General features: G+C 37.7%; 2 protein-coding genes across 2 annotated transcripts in view; both read right to left on the bottom strand.

Moving 5' to 3' along the window:
- The window catches only part of LOC123682493 (histone-lysine N-methyltransferase MECOM-like), a 93,635-nt gene that overhangs the window by 10,284 nt on the left and 63,894 nt on the right, over positions 1–19,457 (bottom strand). The window lies entirely within an intron of this gene.
- Positions 9,454–10,217, bottom strand: LOC123683145 (40S ribosomal protein S20-like). Its single transcript, XM_045622044.1, has 2 exons — positions 9,740–10,217; positions 9,454–9,516 (listed from the first exon to the last, which is right to left on the bottom strand). Exons 1-2 carry the CDS (start codon positions 10,127–10,129, stop codon positions 9,454–9,456), a joined length of 453 nt encoding a protein of 150 aa, XP_045478000.1. The 5' UTR covers positions 10,130–10,217.

Raw genomic sequence — 19,457 nt, forward strand, 5'->3', positions numbered from 1 at the left:
GGTAATTTCACTGAAGAGTGAAGTCAGATTAATGAATCTCAACATTGAACATATAAAATTTCAATCAGAACAAGTGAATGCAATAAAAATCTGAACATTTTAGTAATACGAGTTTTATGTTGTGTGGATAATGCTATTTTATTTAAGGTTGAGTATTTAAACCAAAATTTATTACGATGTATCATTGTAGGTACGTGATTTTGCTGAATCTAGATAAAAAATTTTCGCCTGTTTTTCACTGGCACAATTGAGTGAGTTCATTTTGTTTACCTGAAATTTTCAATCTAAAGAATCAAGTGATTGCAAACAAAGAAAGACCTATTAATGCCTCATCGTTATTTCCTAGGTAATAATATATTTCATTATGGTGTGAAAACTATTGAGGATCAATTTAAAGGTGGGGCCAAGAAGGGGTAAAACCTGCTACTCATACCTAGTAGTAATATTTCCATGAATAACTGATATAACCTACTAAACACAATTGACATAAGAAATGTCAAGAAGTAATAGACACAAATTATATGTATCATTCTAATTGCAGAACCTTTTATATTAGTCGTTGATAAATCATCTTACTGATTATATTTTTTATAAAAGTATTCTGTTGTAGGTGCTTTATACTTTATAATTCATCATACGTCAAAGGTATTTGATTAGGTTAGGTTAGGTTAGGCCTCAATACTTTGTAATTATACGTTAAATGTAATTGGTTACGTATTCAACAAAAGCCATCCAAACAAGAGTTATTGTAAGTATTTGTATTCTAGTAATATCGTGATGGATATTTTAAAAATACATAAATAATTAAACTGAATCCTATGAAATCATCAAAGTTGAAGAACAACAGCCCTTGCTTTGCAAGAATGACAACCTCCCAAAAAAATGTCACGTTACATAACCAATTAAACATACTCATTATCCAACCTAACCTAGATCTCTACAAAACTAACCTATATATCATAGACGAACACGATTCATTATTCGCGATGTAAATGTCAGTAAACCACAGAAGTAATCCATTATAACCGCGCCGCAGCGTTTGGGCAATATCGCCCAAACGATAGAACGAAAAAGACGCTTCAATGAGACGTAAGAACGCTAATAACAAAAATACGTGCCTGGAGGAACAATAAAAAACCCGAAACAATGCATGCCTAATGGGTAAAGATGCCAGTTGGAGATAAAGACTCGAGCCTTGTTATTAATTAGTAACAATGAAAAAGAAGGCTATTTATTGAAGAAAAGCGGCCGGTCGGTGGTTTTTTGATACGCCTACTCGGATATGTGCACGGGTACGTTGATTCGAAGCTGAAATCTGAAGGTATGCCGCCCGAAGTCGGCTTGGTTTTTATTAATTGCAAGCGATTTATTATGTCTCGGTTGGAGCTGGTCCTTCTCAGTGGATTGATGAGTGTTACGTAACGTTGTTGTGGATTTTTTTCGTTATTATTTTCGGCGTCTTCATATGTGAGTTATGTGGAGTGCTGGCGTGAGGATAGACGGAGATATTCGTTTGTTTATGTTCTGTATTGATGATGTTCATTATTAGAGTGATTGACTGGAATGTTTGCTAATCAGTTGGTAGGGTTTGTGTTTCTAGTTTAGAGTTCCATTGTGGAACATTCTTCTACTTTATTACTACGCACCTTTTTTCTTATTTGGACTTAAAGGGTGTTTTTTTAGAGCAATAAAACTTTAAATTGCAATAAAACAACGATGGATTATTCGATTGACATGAATTTTATTTATCCGCAAGATAATCTTGTGGCATCATATTTTAAATATGACTTCTGGCATATGACCGCCACAGGTGGCTCGGATGTGGTCCAATCTGGACGTCCAATTTTCGTTGACTTCTTCCAACATTTGTGGCCGTATATCGGCAATAACACGGCGAATGTTGTCTTCCAAATGGTCAAGGGTTTGTGGCTTATCCGCATAGACCATTGATTTTACATTGCCCCACAGAAAGTAGTCTAGCGGTGTTAAATCACAAGATCTTGGAGGCCAATTCACAGGTTCTAAACGTGAAATTAGGCGGTCACCAAACGTATCTTTCAATAAATCGATTGTGGCACGAGCTGTGTGACATGTTGCGCCGTCTTGTTGGAACCACAGCTCCTAGACATCATGGTTGTTCAATTCAGGAATGAAAAAGTTAGTAATCATGGCTCTATACCGATCACCATTGACTGTAACGTTCTGGTCATCATCGTTTTTGAAGAAGTAAGATGTAACGGTGTTTCAACATACACTTGAGGATTAGCTTCACTCCAAATGCGGTAGTTTTGTTTGTTGACGTAGCCATTCAAGCAGAAGTGCGCTTCATCGCTAAACAAAATTCGCGCGATACGTATTCCGCACAGAACCATTATTTTCGAAATGAAATTGCACTATTTGCAAGCGTTGTTCAGGCGTGAGTCTATTCATGATGAATTGCCATACCAAACTGAGAATAAATCATTTCACAGCTGTTAAATCGGTCGCCATCTTGAACAGTAATGCCAACTTAAAGTTGTATACCTCGAAAAACAACACCCTTTATTATATCGGGTGTCCCAAGGTGAGTGGCCTATTAGATTATTATGGAAACTATTGATGGTAAAAATTTCAAATTTTGTGGATAGATATTTGGCCATGTTAGGTACATTTTTGAAATAATTTCACATTTGCAGTGTTGCCGGATGTACCACAATTCGGCAACAACTTTGTTATTTTGAATAGGACATCCGGTATTTCTATTTTTCTTATGATACTCCATAAAATATTAAATCTATTCACTCTTACCTATCCATCCCTATCTTCAACGGTTTTTGAGTTATTAATTATTTTTCGAAATTTTTGATCAAATTGGAGTATCACGAAAATGACTCTAGTTCGTTCAATATTTGAGATTTAAGTCAGAAATTTTGCAAGGTTAGATATTGATCTGATCTGTGTCACTGCTCTTATGTTGTTATGGTTGTCAATAATACAGGACGGACCAAAAAAATTCATCATTTGCCAAGTTACAAAATTGTGAAAAAGTCTATTTTTTCAAATTAGACCCCTAGTATATTTTTCAATTTTTGGAATCAGTACAACACACTCTACAATTTTTCTATTCACGTCCCTATACCTATCTCAACTGGATTCCGAGTTATATGCGTTCATTAGATTTCACATTGATTCAATAAGTGTTAATATCTTTTGTATTGTTATGTTCTCTATGTGGTTCATAGATCGATATATCAATGAATCAGTTCAATCCATAAATGTCAAAATAAACAATAATTGCCTAACAGGTGTTTTGTTCCGAGGTTTTTCTATAAATAATGGCTCAAGAAAGATATACACATATAACGCATATAACTCGGAATCCAGTTGAGATAGGTATAGGGACGTGAATAGAAAAATTGTAGAGTGTGTTGTAATGATTCCAAAAATTGAAAAATATACTAGGTGTCTAATTTGAAAAAATAGACTTTTTTACAGTTTGGTAACTTGGCAAATGATGATTTTTTTTGGTCCGTCCTGTATTATTGACAACCATAATTCAAGAGCAGTGACACAGATCAGATCAATATCTAACGACTTGCAAAATTTCTGACTTAAATCTCAAATATTGAACGAACTAGAGTCATTTTCGTAATACGCCAATTTGATCAAAAATTTCGAAAAATAATTAATAACTCAAAAACCGTTGAAGATAGGGATGGACAAGTGAGAGTGAATAGATTCAATATTTTATGGAGTATCATAAAAAAAATAGAAATACCGGATGTCCTATTCAAAATAACGAAGTTGTTGCCAAATTGTCGTACATCCGGCAACACTGGAAATGTGAAATTATTTTAAAAATGTACCTTACATGGCCAAATATCTATCCACAAAATTTGAAATCTTTACCATCAATAGTTTCCATAATAATCTAATAGGCCACTCACCTTGGGACACCCGATATATAGATTATTGAGCATCTAGTGGCATAGACCCTATCTTTCACGTGGCCCTAAAGAAAAAAGTCTGAAGGTGTTAAATCACAAGATCTCGGTGTCCAATTGTGATCACCTCTTCGATGAATGAAATGGCCAGAAAACTCCGGTTGCAAAATTGCAATTGCTTCTTTGCTTATGTGGCGGCGCGTGGAGCCGTCTCGTTTAAAATAAACGTTGCCCACAAATATCTTTCAGTTCCGGCTATAAAAATCATTAATCAAAGCATAATTCCCAAGATTGACGAGGAATCGACAAACCTGGGATTTCGTCAACAGTACGGAACGATATATGGTGCTTCGATTCTTCAAATCCCTAACTTGTCCCAACAGCTCAATTTTTTTCAACAGTTTCACTATTGCTGGCCGCGGAGTTGCTTCACGACGATCCAAAAGTGCTTTAGTTTTGCCCCCTGTGACTGCAAAATTTTCCCCATTTTTTAAGTGAATTTAAAGGATTTCTATGCATTGTTCTAGCATGACTAATATCTATGGTTCATATTGTCAGCTGTCAACAGCCACCATCTGGCGAGTCCTCTCAACCGTCAACAAAGACCTTACTATAGTCGATAACATATTCATTGCATGCATTGGCCACAATGGCGACACGACGGACAAATAGCCTAACCGTCAACTGAATCACGCCCATTTTTCGTGCCGTCGGCGTCGCCGGACTCCGAACACCGAAACAATCAAGGCCAATCGACGCATTGGTACAAAAACATTTCGTATCATGGGTACATCGTACGGCTATTAGCATGTTAGTTCTATTTAGCGTGTTATCTACGGATCGGAGCACATAGAGCTACGTGCTTCTAACGGACCATAGACAATTTGTCCATGTAGGTCTGGCGTGGTCACGACTTCTCTATCGGCCGTTCCAGCCACCAGCGCTGGGTGTGGGTGCCTGACAGGACAATTTATCCGCTACTTCCGCGTACAGATCTGCTCTCGCGTTGCCGCAGCAACTGGAGCTTGCCGCTTGACCGCACGTCGTCACAAAAATGTGCCGATCGGTGTCGTCGAACTGTCGTTGGGATTTTGGCGCGCGGGGGCGCGTTTTTCAGGGCCTGCTTTAGTGTTCCTGCCGTCCGAGCAAAAAATTAAATGGCGCCCTAGCAGGGACGGGATGAGGATGAGTATTTATTCAGAGGTTTCTTTTGAAAAGTTTTTAGGAGAGGAAGATGTTTTGAGTGTGATTATTCATTATTGATTCAAATTTAATTATACTTGATTACACAGGGCAATAAAAAAAATTTTTTTTTGGTGCCTGAGATTTTAGAAATGCTATCAACTATATTTGGGACGCTTTTCTCTATCAGTTTTACTCTTTTAGATACATCTACTTATTTACTCATGTGGATTTCATTTAGTATATTCATTTATGATCATTCTAAAATTATTATATATTCATCAATGTAGGTACAATGGTTTTATTGTCAGTCTGTAATTGTGTGAATTCCAGGTGAATCTGTAAATAGCGGAATCATTGCCTGTAAGGTACCTGAACTGACCTTTTAAATCCCATAACTCTGGTAAGTAAGCGAAAAAATCATACTTCCGTAATATATGAAGTTGAGCTTAATGAAGAAATTTGTGAAGTCTCTTGATAAGAATGGGTCACGTATTGCATATATAGGGGTAAAAATGCATCTGTTCAGCACAGAAAAACTCAAAGCAGGGATATTTGACGGCCCACAAATAAGACAATTAATTAAGGATTCTGCCTTCATAAATTCAATGAATCAAGTTCATCGAGAAGCTTGGACAATATTTGTTGCAGTTATAGAAAATTATCTATGCAAACATAAAGCTCAAAACTATGTTGAAATGGTTAACAAGATGCTTAAAAGTTTCGAATCCTTAGGGTGCAATATGAGTATTAAAATACACTATTTACATAGCCACTTTGACAGTTTTTCAGAAAATTAACGAGACATGAGTGAGGAACAAAGTGAAAGGTTTCACCAAGATATTAAAGTTATGGAGGAGCGCTACCAAGGAAGATGGGACATGCACATGATGGCAGATTTCTGCTAGATTTCAAAAACGGACTGTTCAAGAAAACATTCAAGAATGTCGCGGAAAAAAAGCTTTCGTAGTGTCGAGTGACATAATATTGTATTTTATATATTAATATTTTAGATTCGAATGCGCCCACGACAACACCAGTTTATTTGATATGAAAAATCATCTATGAAATTCGTTGAAATTATTCAATACATTCTTTTAGCAATTCAGGGAAAAGGTATAAAATGCCGCCCTCCAATATTTGCTGCCCCGGCAAAATGTCGATTTGCCGGTCTCTAGAGCGGGTCCTCGCATTTCTGCAAGGAGAGCGAATAATACGATGGACAATATTAGTGCGGTTAGAACCCTTGCTCCCATTTCTTCAAAAAAAGGAGTTTCTTCATATGCTTTGATTTATGTCATTCGAAACTATTTGTTCCATACATCTGAGCCGCCACCACACATTTTGGCGCCCCGGCAAAATATAATTTCACCGCCTTAATTGTCTAATTATACCTATTGCTATTAAATTGATATGTTTTGTTATTTACAAGAAAAAAATGGATTTTGGCAACTGGGGGCTCTGTAGAACAACCATTACTAAATACTCCTCGAAGTTTGTCAATTTCATTGAAAAACTCCCTGAATGTCAAAACTTTCGAGTTATACCTACGTTATAATTCAAAAATACGCAAAATTACACCTAATTGCTCAATTTCGTTTATTGTCCATCATACTTCTACGAACTGACCATCACGATTTCTAAGATGTGCAGTCTTCATATACGCCGAAGAAATCGTACGAAAACTCACTCCTATCCAATTCCTACCGATGCCTAAGATCACGATAAAGCAATGAAACTTAATTACCTCCGAACATTTCCCCATCATCTCGACCACACATCCACCATCAGACAGACCAATCTGCAGAAGAATAAGAACCATAAATAACATCTCCATTCTGTGACCCCGTGTAAATAGAGGATGTACACCGGACGGGGCAACAACAGTGAGTATCTTTCTTATCATGGCACAACCTCTTCACTCACAAATCAGCCCATCCAAGCAATAATAAAGTACCGATGCCTTCTGGCCGGCGTAATTACAGCTTCTACTTAATTGAAGAGTTCTGTGACCGGTCAGAGTCATAGAACAATGTTACCATGTAATGTCGATGAATTATTAACTGGGTAATATCATACATTGCGTTATTGTGAGGTACCTATAGGAGTATAGTTGTTTGCCTTGTGGTGTTATAATATGACGTGGAAGGTACTGAAGAGTGCCGCTGTGGTGTATAACTTTATTACCCACTGGTTAGTTTGTGGATGATCACCGATTGCTATTTTCGTTGAATGTTCGTTTGCAATATACGCTATTTTTGAATCGGCATTCTTTGATGTCGCTTTTTCTTTAGAAATCATCGGTGTTTATTCTCAACGTTTGGAAATAGTACCTATATAACGATACAAGTGTATAAATATATATTTACAGCACGAGCACATTAATTTGAGGGCATAAACTGAAGTGTTATTAACGTTGCTTTCGATGCAAATTGTCATTTTATTTCCACATGCAGAATTTAATCCTTATTTAAAACTCAGATTGGAAACTATCAAGAAAACTAAATTTTGAGAGGTCATTTAGAGTGTTTTTTCTCGAGGTATATAACTTTAAGTTGGCATTACTGTTCAAGATGGCGACCGATTTAACAGCCGTCAAGTGATTTATTCTGAATTTGGTTTGGCAATTCATCATGAATAGATTCACGCCTAAACAACGCTTGCGAATAGTGCAATTTTATTTCAAAAATAATGGTTCTGTGCGGAATACGTCCATTTTATTTTGTTTAGCGATCAAGCGCACTTCTGGTTGAATGGCTACGTCAACAAACAAAACTGCCGCATTTGGAGTGAGGCTAATCCTAAAGTGTATGTCGAAACACCGTTACATCTAGAAAAACTGACTGCTTGGTGCGCTTTATGGGCTGGTGGAATCATTGGTCCGTATTTCTTCAAAAACGATGATGGCCAGAACGTTACAGTCAATGGTGATCGGTATAGAGCCATGATTACTAACTTTTTCATTCCTGAATTCCAACAAGATGGCGCAACATGTCACACAGCTCGTGCCACAATCGATTTATTGAAAGACACGTTTGGTGACCGCCTAATTTCACGTTTAGGACCTGTGAATTGGCCTCCAAGATCTTGTGATTTAACACAGCTAGACTACTTTCTGTGGGGCTATGTAAAGTCATTGGTCTATGCGGATAAGCCACAAACCCTTGACCATTTGGAAAACAACATTCGCCGTGTTATTGCCGATATACTGCCACGAATGTTGGAAAAAGTCATCGAAAATTGGACGTCCAGATTGAACTACATCCGAGCCAGTTTTGGCGGTCATATGCCAAAAATTATATTTATAATGTAATAATACAAGATTATCTTGCGGATAAATAAAATTCATGTCAATCGAATAATCCATCGTTGTTTTATTGCAATTTAAAGTTCTATAGCTCTAAAAAAAAAACCTTTATTTATAAAACCTCTCGTCGTATTTTGCTGATTGAAGAATTTTCCCAAGTTAACATTTTATCCTAGCAAAAGTCATCTTATTTATTGCCGGATGGGAGGACAGAATTGATTTTAACAATGTATTCCTCATCAAACTTGAACAATTCAGATAAAAATATAAGAATTATATTCATTATTAGCTAGCAATCTTCGAAACAAAACGTGTTGAAATCTGGAATTTTCTAACACTGTCCACAAAACAGTATTATTAGTTGGATAAGATGAAAAAGAAAGCTATCAAATAGGTAGATACGACACATAATTTAATTTGAGAATGAAACATCTGATAGATATTAACTAGATAGCCATCATGATAAATTTTTACAATATTTCTCTTGATGATACCACCATATAGAAACGTTGCTTTGGGCTAACAAAGAAGATATCCTGATATCATCTAGCCTATAAATCGTAAATAAAAATGTGACTGCTGCTAGCTATGAAATTTTGAATCAAATTTATATTTTGCAGAAGACGCATAAATTTGAAAGTTTCTCCTTCGATGAAAAAAAAACGTGTTCCTGAGATCCCGAACATAAGGCGTTATCTATTCTGAGATTCTTTGAAGAATTAAGCGATTTCTATGTTAATCCTCACTTTAATACATTGATAGATATCATCGAAGTGAAACTGAGACAATAAAACATTATCTCCACAATTGTAATTCCCACAGAACCGTATCAAAGAGGATAGTAGTCGGCATGAGGATGAAATAAAGCTGCATGGTACGAAAATATCTCTTATACGTGACAAGAGGGACATAATATGGAGAGATAACAACACTCCACGCTTGGGTACAACGCTTTTAGATGTCTGAAGAGTCATATGTACTTATACTGTGACATTCGTGGACTCATAGATGAAGTTTTGTCGGCATCTTGAAATGTTTGAGTTATGTATCTGATTGTTCGACTACTTTCGTCGCTTCTGCTTCATGAGATACTGGGTGTTGGCACTGAAAAAAGGTTGTGTTTTAAAAATTGAGATTCATTCAGAGAATTACGGTAGGAGCTATCAGTATTTTGGAAGGCATAAGTTTATATTTCTTCGAAAATCAGAATGGCCATTTTCGTTTTTGTTTTCTCCATCTCTGTCTGATACGCCAATGTATGCATGTGCATACACTGCATCTTCCAGTAGTGTTTGAACTAGGGCGGACTAGAAAAAATGAGAGTTACCATTTCAACGCTTCCAAGGATGTTTTGACCACTTTCAGCAATAGTAACTTCAACATCTACACCAGGTTCAATAGAAATTGAGGTAATTTCCTTGACAACTTCGGAAGGCGAGTGTAAATCGATAACCCTTTTGTGAATTCTCATCTGGAATCTGTCCCAAGTTTTAGAACCTTCACCACAAGGAGTTTTACGGGTGGTAATACGGAGTGTTTTGGTTGGCATAGGTACAGGCCCCTTAACCTTTACGTTCTTCTTTTTGGCTTCATTGATCAAATCTTTACAGACTTTCTGCAGAGAACTGACGTTACGTGAGGACAAGGTGATCCTGATGCAGTGGACAGGGGTGGTTTCCTGTCCAATTTTCTCGGGATTTACTTCTTTAGTGGCCATAATGAATATTTCCTTCTGGTCGAGTTAATCAGTTGATCAGCGCTGAACCAGAAAATCAAAGAAAAATTCCTTAGTCTTTCACAACATGGGATCAAGCATTGTCATGCTGTAAAATCTCTTGCGTTCGATAAAGATCGCCTGTGATTGTTTCAGTTGGTTTTAATAACTCATAACACACTACGCCGAGCTGTTCCCACCAAATACTGAGCATGACCTTGGAACCGTGAATATTCGGTTTGGCCGTCGACGTGGAAGCATGGCTGGAATATCCCCATGATTTTATGCGCTTGGGATTATCGTAATGAGTCAAAATAATGCGACGCAGAAATCCCTTCCGTCATTGCCTTGCAAGCAGCTGTTGACGAGCAAACAAACGCTGTTCAACATCTCTTGGCTTCAGCACCTAATTTCCTTGTTTTTGAATCATTCCCATGACTCTCAGGCGTTTTGAAATGGCTTGTTGCGTCACTTCTAATAATCCTGCCAATTCTTGTTGCGTTTGACACGAGTCTTGATCAAGTAATGCCTTTAATTTTGCATCTTCGGAAACCTTCATTCTTCCACCGCCATGCTGGTCTTCGACGTCAAAATCACCGTTCTTGGAGCGTCAAAACCACTCTAGACACGTGTTTTCACTAATAGCGGCCTCACTATGGGTATTTGAGAGTATTCAATGAGCCCAATCCGGAAGCAGAAAATTAAAACCTACCGCAAATGACGAGAATTTGGCTCGTAAGCTGACATGTTTAATCGAGAATAACTTTATGATGCAGACACAATTCGACTTATATTTCTATGGCGTTATGTTTACAAATATCAAAGCTTATTGTATGACATCTACGATCTTTTTATTTCGACTACCGCAACAGTTATCCGCCAAAACGGCGGAGCAAAGTTGTACGCCTAATATCTTTTTGATTTGTTGTTCTTTTCCATTCTTTTTTCATTTATTCTCTTTATATCGAATTATTAACGTTGATTGTGGTAGTACTAAACTATGTTGGCAGAATTAAAAGATTTTTTCAACAAAACGTCGAAGGTCCTTTATAGTGTCATGATATAATCAAAGTGTCATAAGTTTCATTGGCGTACGTGAAAACTAACATTCAAATGTTTATGATAAGAAATATAGGATCAATATCGAACAGTGAACTTCAACAAGGCGTGTTCCTAACCAGCTTGCAGATAAACTAACACACCGTTCCTAAACGACCTTGCGAAAGTCGAAACAAGGAAACTATTGAAAGCAAAAATATTCTTCCAATCTACAACCCAGAAACGCCCAAACGACGCGAAGTATGGTCATTACCCGCTCTAGAACGATCTCCTCCCGTCCAGTCTGGATATTTGGTTTCGTAAAAAAGATCTAATAAACACTGAAATAGGCAATTAAAACGAGAAAGTGATACACTTACGTCAGAAGTAATCGTCAATAGATTTATATATGATGCTCTTCGGGTGCGGCCGTTCCACAAATATCGACTAATTGGCAGAACTGTATAATAGTTTTGCTTTGAAATCGCCTATTGATCGATCTACAGGCTCCAGAAAATGGACCAACGGTTGGGTAATGAAAAAACGGATTTTTACGAATGACTATTTCGGAAATTTCATTCATTTAAATTGTAAATTATAAATATATAAATTAAAGGGTGTTTTTTCAGAGCTATAGAACTTTAAACTGCAATAAAACAACGATTGACATGAATTTTATTTATCCGCAAGATAATCTTGTGGCATTACATTTTAAATATGATTTCTGGCATATGACCGCCACGGCTGGCTCGGATGTAGTCCAATCTGGACGTCCAATTTTCGATTACTTTTTCCAACATTTGTGACCGTATATCGGCAATAACACGGCGAATGTTGTCTTCCAAATGGTCAAGGGTTTGTGTCTCATCTGCATAGACCAATGACTTTACATAACCCCACAGAAAGTAGTCTAGCGGTGTTAAATCACAAGATCAAATCAACATCAAGATCAAATTCACAGGTCCAAAACGTGAACTTAGGCGGTCACCAAACGTATCTTTCAATAAATCGATTGTGGCACGAGCTGTGTGACATGTTGCGAGTTTGGTTGGAACTACAGCTCCTGGATATCATGGTTGTTCAATTCAGGAATGAAAAGGTTAGTAATCATGGCTCTATACCGATCACCATTGACTGTAACGTTCTGGCCATCATCGTTTATGAAGAAGTAGGGACTAATGATTCCAGCAGCCCATAAAGCGCACCAAGCAGTCAGTTGGATGTAACTGTGTTTCGACATACACTTGAGGATTAGCTTCACTCCAAATGCGGCAGTTTTGTTTTGTGACGTAGCCATTCCACCAGAAGTGCGCTTCTTCGCTAAACAAAATAAAATGGACGTAGTGCGCGATACGTATTCCGCAGAGGACCATTATTTTCGGAATGAAATTGCACCATTTGCAAGCGTTGTTCAGGCGTGAGTCTATTCATGATGAATTGCCAAACCAAATTGAGAATAAATCACTTGACAGTTGTTGCCATCTTGAACAGTAATGCCAACTTTAAGTTATATTCCTCGAAAAAAAACACCCTATACCTTCAATTTAGGAACACCAGGTTTTGAGCCGCCACCGGGTATAAGATTTTGAGCACCGAAATGAAACTAATAAAACATATTGGCAGAATATTACAGCTCTGTAGTTGTCTATAATGGGATTATTTTAGAAAAAGCTCGAATTGATGCCAAAATAATCTATATAAATTCTGATTATTCGAAAAGTCAAGATATTGATTGATATTGTTGTTTTTTTATCATGTTTCAGAAAAGACCAAAAAAATAATCAATAAATGACAAAATACAAACCACTACACGAATGACAGATAAAAACTGAATCATTGAATCAAACATGTCAGGTTTGTGTGTCCCCTCATCTCAACGAAATTTATTTGGAAAATTGTGGTCTTTGATCCATCAAATAATGAGTAGAATAATCATTCGTTTGTCTCAAAGTTAACTCTGAAAATGATGGTCTGTGATCAGGTCAATTCACAATAAGGAAAACAGCCAATTGAATCTCATACTTGGGGAGATTTGGTAAGTTAAAAACACAAAAATCGTAGCTGATTGAGAAATAAAACAAATCCATTGTTGATTTCAATCTAAAGACTATTCTGTAACTAAAACCTAGGGCGATCACAACCTCAGCTTCAAAATCGATACAATCCAAAACCCTACGTTTCAATCGTACCACAGAACAGCTCTTAAATCACAGACATTTCGCCCATCGACATACCCGATCTTCGACCATTGAAACCGACCATAAAAAAGAAACTATCCTCGGTCCGTCCATAGATCCAGATCGTTCGGCTCATAATTCAGGAAAGCAGTGCGAACAAACTTTATCCTTATCTCTGTCGTTAGCGCTATTTCTCAAAAAGGCAAGAGTGAAAGGCGTGTATGCACAGAGCCGCCTACAGTTTTCTCGTCAAAGGCACGTGGAATGAGCTCTATATAAGAGATGTCATTATTACAGTGATCGAAATCATACTTTATCGCATAATCGGTAGAGTGGCACGGCTTGGCTTTCTTTGCCCGGGGTCTTACGAATCCGGACGGGCATAGATGAGGCACGAGTCCACGTCGAGACGTTTTTTACCAGCCGAAATGCACGCAGCATTCCTCGGGCATAGTCTTGGATCGTTCGATGTCATTATGACATTCTGGTACGTCGGACAGAATCGTCTGCTGATATTGGGATTTTTTGCGAGGATGCTCTATGGTTTCGTCTGTGGTCGGGGGGGTGTGAGCATAGAAGAGGAATTGGTTTTGATTGTAATGTTTAGAAATACTGGTTTGTTCGCTTTCGTAGATGGCGCTGTGTACTGATTCAAATCGGATTAAATCAATTACAAAATTCCCTAGTAATGTCTTACACTTTTTCTGAAGGGGAAGTAATGCAGGTCATTTCACTCGTTATCTTTATCTTCTTACTTGGAAAATTAGGACGTTTATGGTAGACATTGTAGTGATTAATTTAGTGATTGATAAGTGAAACTACTGACATACTTCTCTGAGAGAATCACAAATTCTCCAAATTTTTCAATTACAGGATTTTTCAATAAGATATATCATTTTCAATAACAACTGAAAATATTGCTGCTGATTCCTTCAGTGTTGATAAAAACCCTGGATTGTCGATTCCTTGACGATTTAAGAGTAAGACTATAGTTAATGATTTTTAATGCTCGGAATTGTAACCGGGTGTTTTTTTTTCGAGGTATATAACTTTAAGTTGGCATTACTGTTCAAGATGGCGACCGATTTAACAGCTGTCAAATGATTTATTCTCAGTTTGGTTTGGCCATTCATCATGAATAGACTCACGCCTGAACAACACTTGCAAATAGTGCAATTTCATTTCGAAAATAATGGTTCTGTGCGGAATACGTATCGCGCATTACGTTCATTTTAGCGATGAAGTGCACTTCTGGTTGAATGTCTACGTCAACAAACAAAACTGCCGCATTTGGTGTGGAGCCAATCCTCAAGTGTATGTCGAAACACCGTTACGTTCAGAAAGACTGACTGTTTGGTGCGCTTTATGGTCTGGTGGAATCATTGGTCCGTACTTCTTCAAAAACGATGATGGCCACAACGTTACAGTCAATGGTGATCGGTATAGAGCCATGATTACTAACTTTTTCTTTCCTGAATTGAACAACCATGATGTCCAGGAGCTGTGGTTCCAACAAGACGGCGCAATATGTCACACAGCTCGTGCCACAATCGATTTATTGAAAGATACGTTTGGTGACCGCCTAAGTTCGCGTTTTGGACCTGTGAATTGGCCTCCAAGATCTTGTGATTTAACACTACTAGACTACTTTTATTGGTCTATGCGGATAAGTCACAAACCTTCGACCATTTGGAAGACGAGATTCGCCGTGTTATTGCCGATATACGGCCACAAATGTTGAAAAAAGTCATCGAAAATTGGACGTCCAGATTGGACTACATCCGAGCCAGCCGTGGCGGTCATATGCCAGAAATCATATTTAAAATGTAATGCCACAAGATTATCTTGCGGATAAATAAAATTCATGTCAATCGAATAATTCATAGTTGTTTAATTGCAATTTAAAGTTCTATAGCTCTAAAAAAAACACCCTTTATAACGATTCTTGAATAGATTTCAAATTTTCAGTTTTTCAGTTGTTATTCAATCAGATTCTATTTATTTCAATTATTCAATTCTTGAGATAAATTGCCATGAATATTCATTCATACAAAAGCCTTATTAACGAATAATTTATATCGTAATCAGAGCTCACTTCGATCCACAACTGGAACAGTCAACGTCTCACAGAGAAATAGGGTCACGATGACAGGAAACTGTCAACCAGTTAGAGCATCCGATACACCTTATAAGTACATAGGACAAACAAGCAGACGTACAGACTGATAGAAAAGTTAATAAGACACTCAGCTTAGAGATCTACGGTGCATAGGTAATTATTTCCTGTTTTTAACTTGTCAACCTACTTCATCCAATTTTATTGTGACAAAAATGGTCCCGCAGACCAATTATGTTAACCAGATGTCTCGGAAGTCTACGTTCTGCCCATTAAGGAGGAAAATATCGGCCTCAAGTTGTTATAGGGGTTTAATATATGCGGAGACGTACATGTTGAAAGGTAACAGTTGGCGTATGAAAAAAAAATCTGCATAAATCGTAAATTATATTGGCTCGATGTTTCTCGGAAGATGCACCGAGAAATCGTCATCCCAGGGAAATTTATGAGATCGTCAACGTATCACGTCGTAATGAAATGACTAAGTGATCACGTTATGTCCACAATGGATTGCATCAACTCAAGAAATTCGAAGGTTTGATTTTGCGTTATGGGGAAATTACCAACTGAAAAGTCTACTGAAGAACTTGGTCTTCAATATGTTGGACTTCTCCGTCATTCGCAACAAAGTTCAACAAGTTACAGATCATTCAAAAGAACTTCCTCGGACGCCTTGGTTTGTTCGCTTTGTTAATGTCTCAAAACATTTAAGAAAGCGTTAACAATGAATCTTCCACCAGATACAAGCGTCCAAAACTTGTGAAGGGTGTTTTTTTCAGAGCTATAGAACTTTAAATTACAATAAAACAACGATGGGTTATTCGATTAACATGAATTTTATTTATCCGCAAGATAGTCTTGTGGCATTACATTTTAAATATGATTTCTGGCATATGACCGCCACGGCTGGCTCGGATGTAGTCCAATCTGGACGTCCAATTTTCGATGACTTTTTCCAACATTTGTGGCCGTATATCGGCAATAACACGGCGAATGGTGTCTCCCAAATGGTCAAGGGTTTGTGGCTTATCCGCATAGACCAATGACTTTACAAAGCCCCACAGAAAGTAGTCTAGCGGTGTTAAATCACAAGATCTTGGAGATCACAGGTCCAAAACGTGAAATAAGGCGGTCACCAAACGTGTCTTTCAATAATTCGATTGTGACACGAGCTGTATGACATTTTGCGCCGTCTTGTTGGAACTAGAGCTCCTGGACATCATGGTTGTTCAATTCAGGAAAGAAAATGTTAGTAATCATGGCTCTATACCGATGACCATTGACTGTAACGTTCTGGCCATCATCGTTTTTGAAGAAGTACGGATCAATGATTCCACCAGCCCATAAAGCGCACCAAACAGTCAGTTTTTCTGGATGTAACGGTGTTTCGACATACACTTGAGGATTAGCTTCACTCCAAATGCGGCAGTTTTGTTTGTTGAAGTAACCATTCAACCAGAAGTGCGCTTCATCGCTAAACAAAATAAAATGGACGTAGTGCGCGATACGTTTTCCGCACAGAACCATTATTTTCGAAATAAAACTGCACTATTTGCAAGCGTTGTTCAAGCGTGAGTCTATCCATGATGAATTGCCAAACCAAACTGAGAATAAATCACTGGACAGATGTTAAATCGGTTGCCATCTTGAACAGTAATGCCAACTTAAAGTTATATACCTCAAAAGAAAACACCCATTATAAGCTTCCTGGTAACAGAAATTTTTTCCAATATCTCTCGTATTTTTTTTTTTTTTTTTGAGAGTCTTCTCAAAATTTGGAGCTAACTGAAACACCACACTTAGATGTGCAAGTTTCTGCCCAATGAAACTGAGTTAAAATGTTGTTTCGTCAAGAAACTATCAAAGACCAAACGTTGATAATGGTTCTTACAGAAGTTCAACCCGAAGAAATTATTTCTGTTGGAAGCTCCTGTGTTATTTCTAAGATTATGCATCCATGGAGACATTTACAATGCATCTAATTGGCTGAATTTGAATGCACTCGCACGAAAGTGTTCCTTGAAGGAATCCAGATAAATGAGAAGATTACCATATAGAGCACAAGACAACAATCTAGCGGTCGATTCGCCAAATGTCATTCAGCGTATGTGGGCGTACAATCTCTGCTTGTGTTTTGTTACTTATCTAAAAATTGTGGAAGCGTGTGTTCGGATATGTGCAATTGTTTTCTCTGTTTGCAGATTATTAATGGTCGACAGCTAATAGAAATCGAGAACGATGTGAGAGTGTATGAAATATGTCCATTTGCGGTAACAATGGAATGGAATACGCCCTAGCTTATCGAAAGCATTCCTGTGCTGTATTGGAAAAGTCGTTCAATGAATTTCTATCTGTTGCATAACGGAGATTATCCTTTGGTTGTGGTAGATCCTTTCGATAACGAAAATTCCAATTCTTTGAAAACAATCTTAAACACCTCAATCGGTATTTGACGGTATTTCGATAAGGTGCTGTACAGGGTGTTTGGATAACGCTCAGTTGAACACAAAGGGCGACTGTATGAGTTGGGTGTTCTAGTGAATAGCTTGGTTAAGCAACTAAGTTCCTGCTGTAAGTCAATATATGGCTTCAGGAGCAAGTGCTGGTCGATTTTGATATCTCCAAAACGTCATAAACGAAGCTTAGATATATCGTGAACAAATTGTTCTAACACATTAGTGATTTTGTTTTGGCGTCATATACTTTTGGTTGAGTAAATATGTAGGATTTTGTGCCAAATAATCGTCATTTGTGGAAGTGTTGATTTTCCTTTTTCATTTGATGAAAACGTTGGCTGAAGTGCATGGAGAACTCCAAAAAGTTTACAGAGATGCTGCTCTAAGTGAAACAACATGCTTTGATTGGTTCCATCGCTTCAAAGACGGTGATTTCGATGTTGACAAACGTCTGCGTGAGGGAAGGCCAAAAACCTTTCAATACTCTGAATTGGAGGTACTGTTTGATGAGGATCTGTGCCAAACGCAAGAAGATCTTTCTGCAGCATTACGAGTCACCAGCCAAGCCATTCCTTGCGTTGGGAATTATTCCAAAAAAACTAACTTGGGTTCTGTATGAATTAGAGCCAAAATACGTTGAACGTCGTTTTTCACCTGTGAACAACTGCTTCAGCGTCAAAGAAGAAAGGTTTTCTTAATCGCATCGTGGCGGGTGATGAAACATGGATCTATCACAGCTACCCAAAGAAGAAAATTCATGAGGACTGATTGGTTATGCTCCTACGTCGTCGCCTGGACCGAATACTCACGCTGGCCAGGTGAGGCCAGGTCGATGCTTTTGATTATGAGCTGTTGAAACCGAGATAAATCAGTACTGGGGGACAGTGGAGCACTAAAAACGGCCACAATACAAGCTGGAGCACTATAAAGTGAATCAATAGGATGAAAATGCTCGGCCTCGAGTTACTGAATCCATTAAAACCTATCTAGAGCCATTCAAATGGGATGTTCTACCCCACTCTTTGAATTACCCAGATATTGCATAGTCAGATTATTACTTGCTGGTCGATGGCACATGGTCTGGCTCATCAGCAGTTCCACTCATATGAAGACATAAAAAAATGGCTTGATTCGTGGAAATCCTCAAAAGATGAGCACTTTTACCTTAAAGGTAATAGAGCTCTGCCAGAAAGATGGAAAAAAGTTGTAGCTAACAATGAGCAATACTTAGGATTTCTCATTTAGAACCATTTTTTTCACAATAAAGTTCAATTTTTCCAAAAACCAGTGCACCATATCTGAGTTGGAATGTTTCAGTGAGCATTGCTCTCATTCATTCTGAATGCTTGTTATTTTCAAATTTTGAAATTTTGTGTTGAATATGGACTTACAACTAGATTAGAGTTACTATCAAAGAATTTTTGTTAAAATTCAATCACCAACGTACGTCGATCAAAAACTTACAAGACCCTCATCACACGCTGTCTAAGATTGACGAGTCCTAAGCCCACTCGTCTCATCAATATTAATAAATACACTCTGGA

Source organism: Harmonia axyridis, chromosome 6 (genome assembly GCF_914767665.1).
Source record: "Harmonia axyridis chromosome 6, icHarAxyr1.1, whole genome shotgun sequence".
In the NCBI taxonomy this organism is placed as follows: domain Eukaryota; kingdom Metazoa; phylum Arthropoda; class Insecta; order Coleoptera; family Coccinellidae; genus Harmonia; species Harmonia axyridis.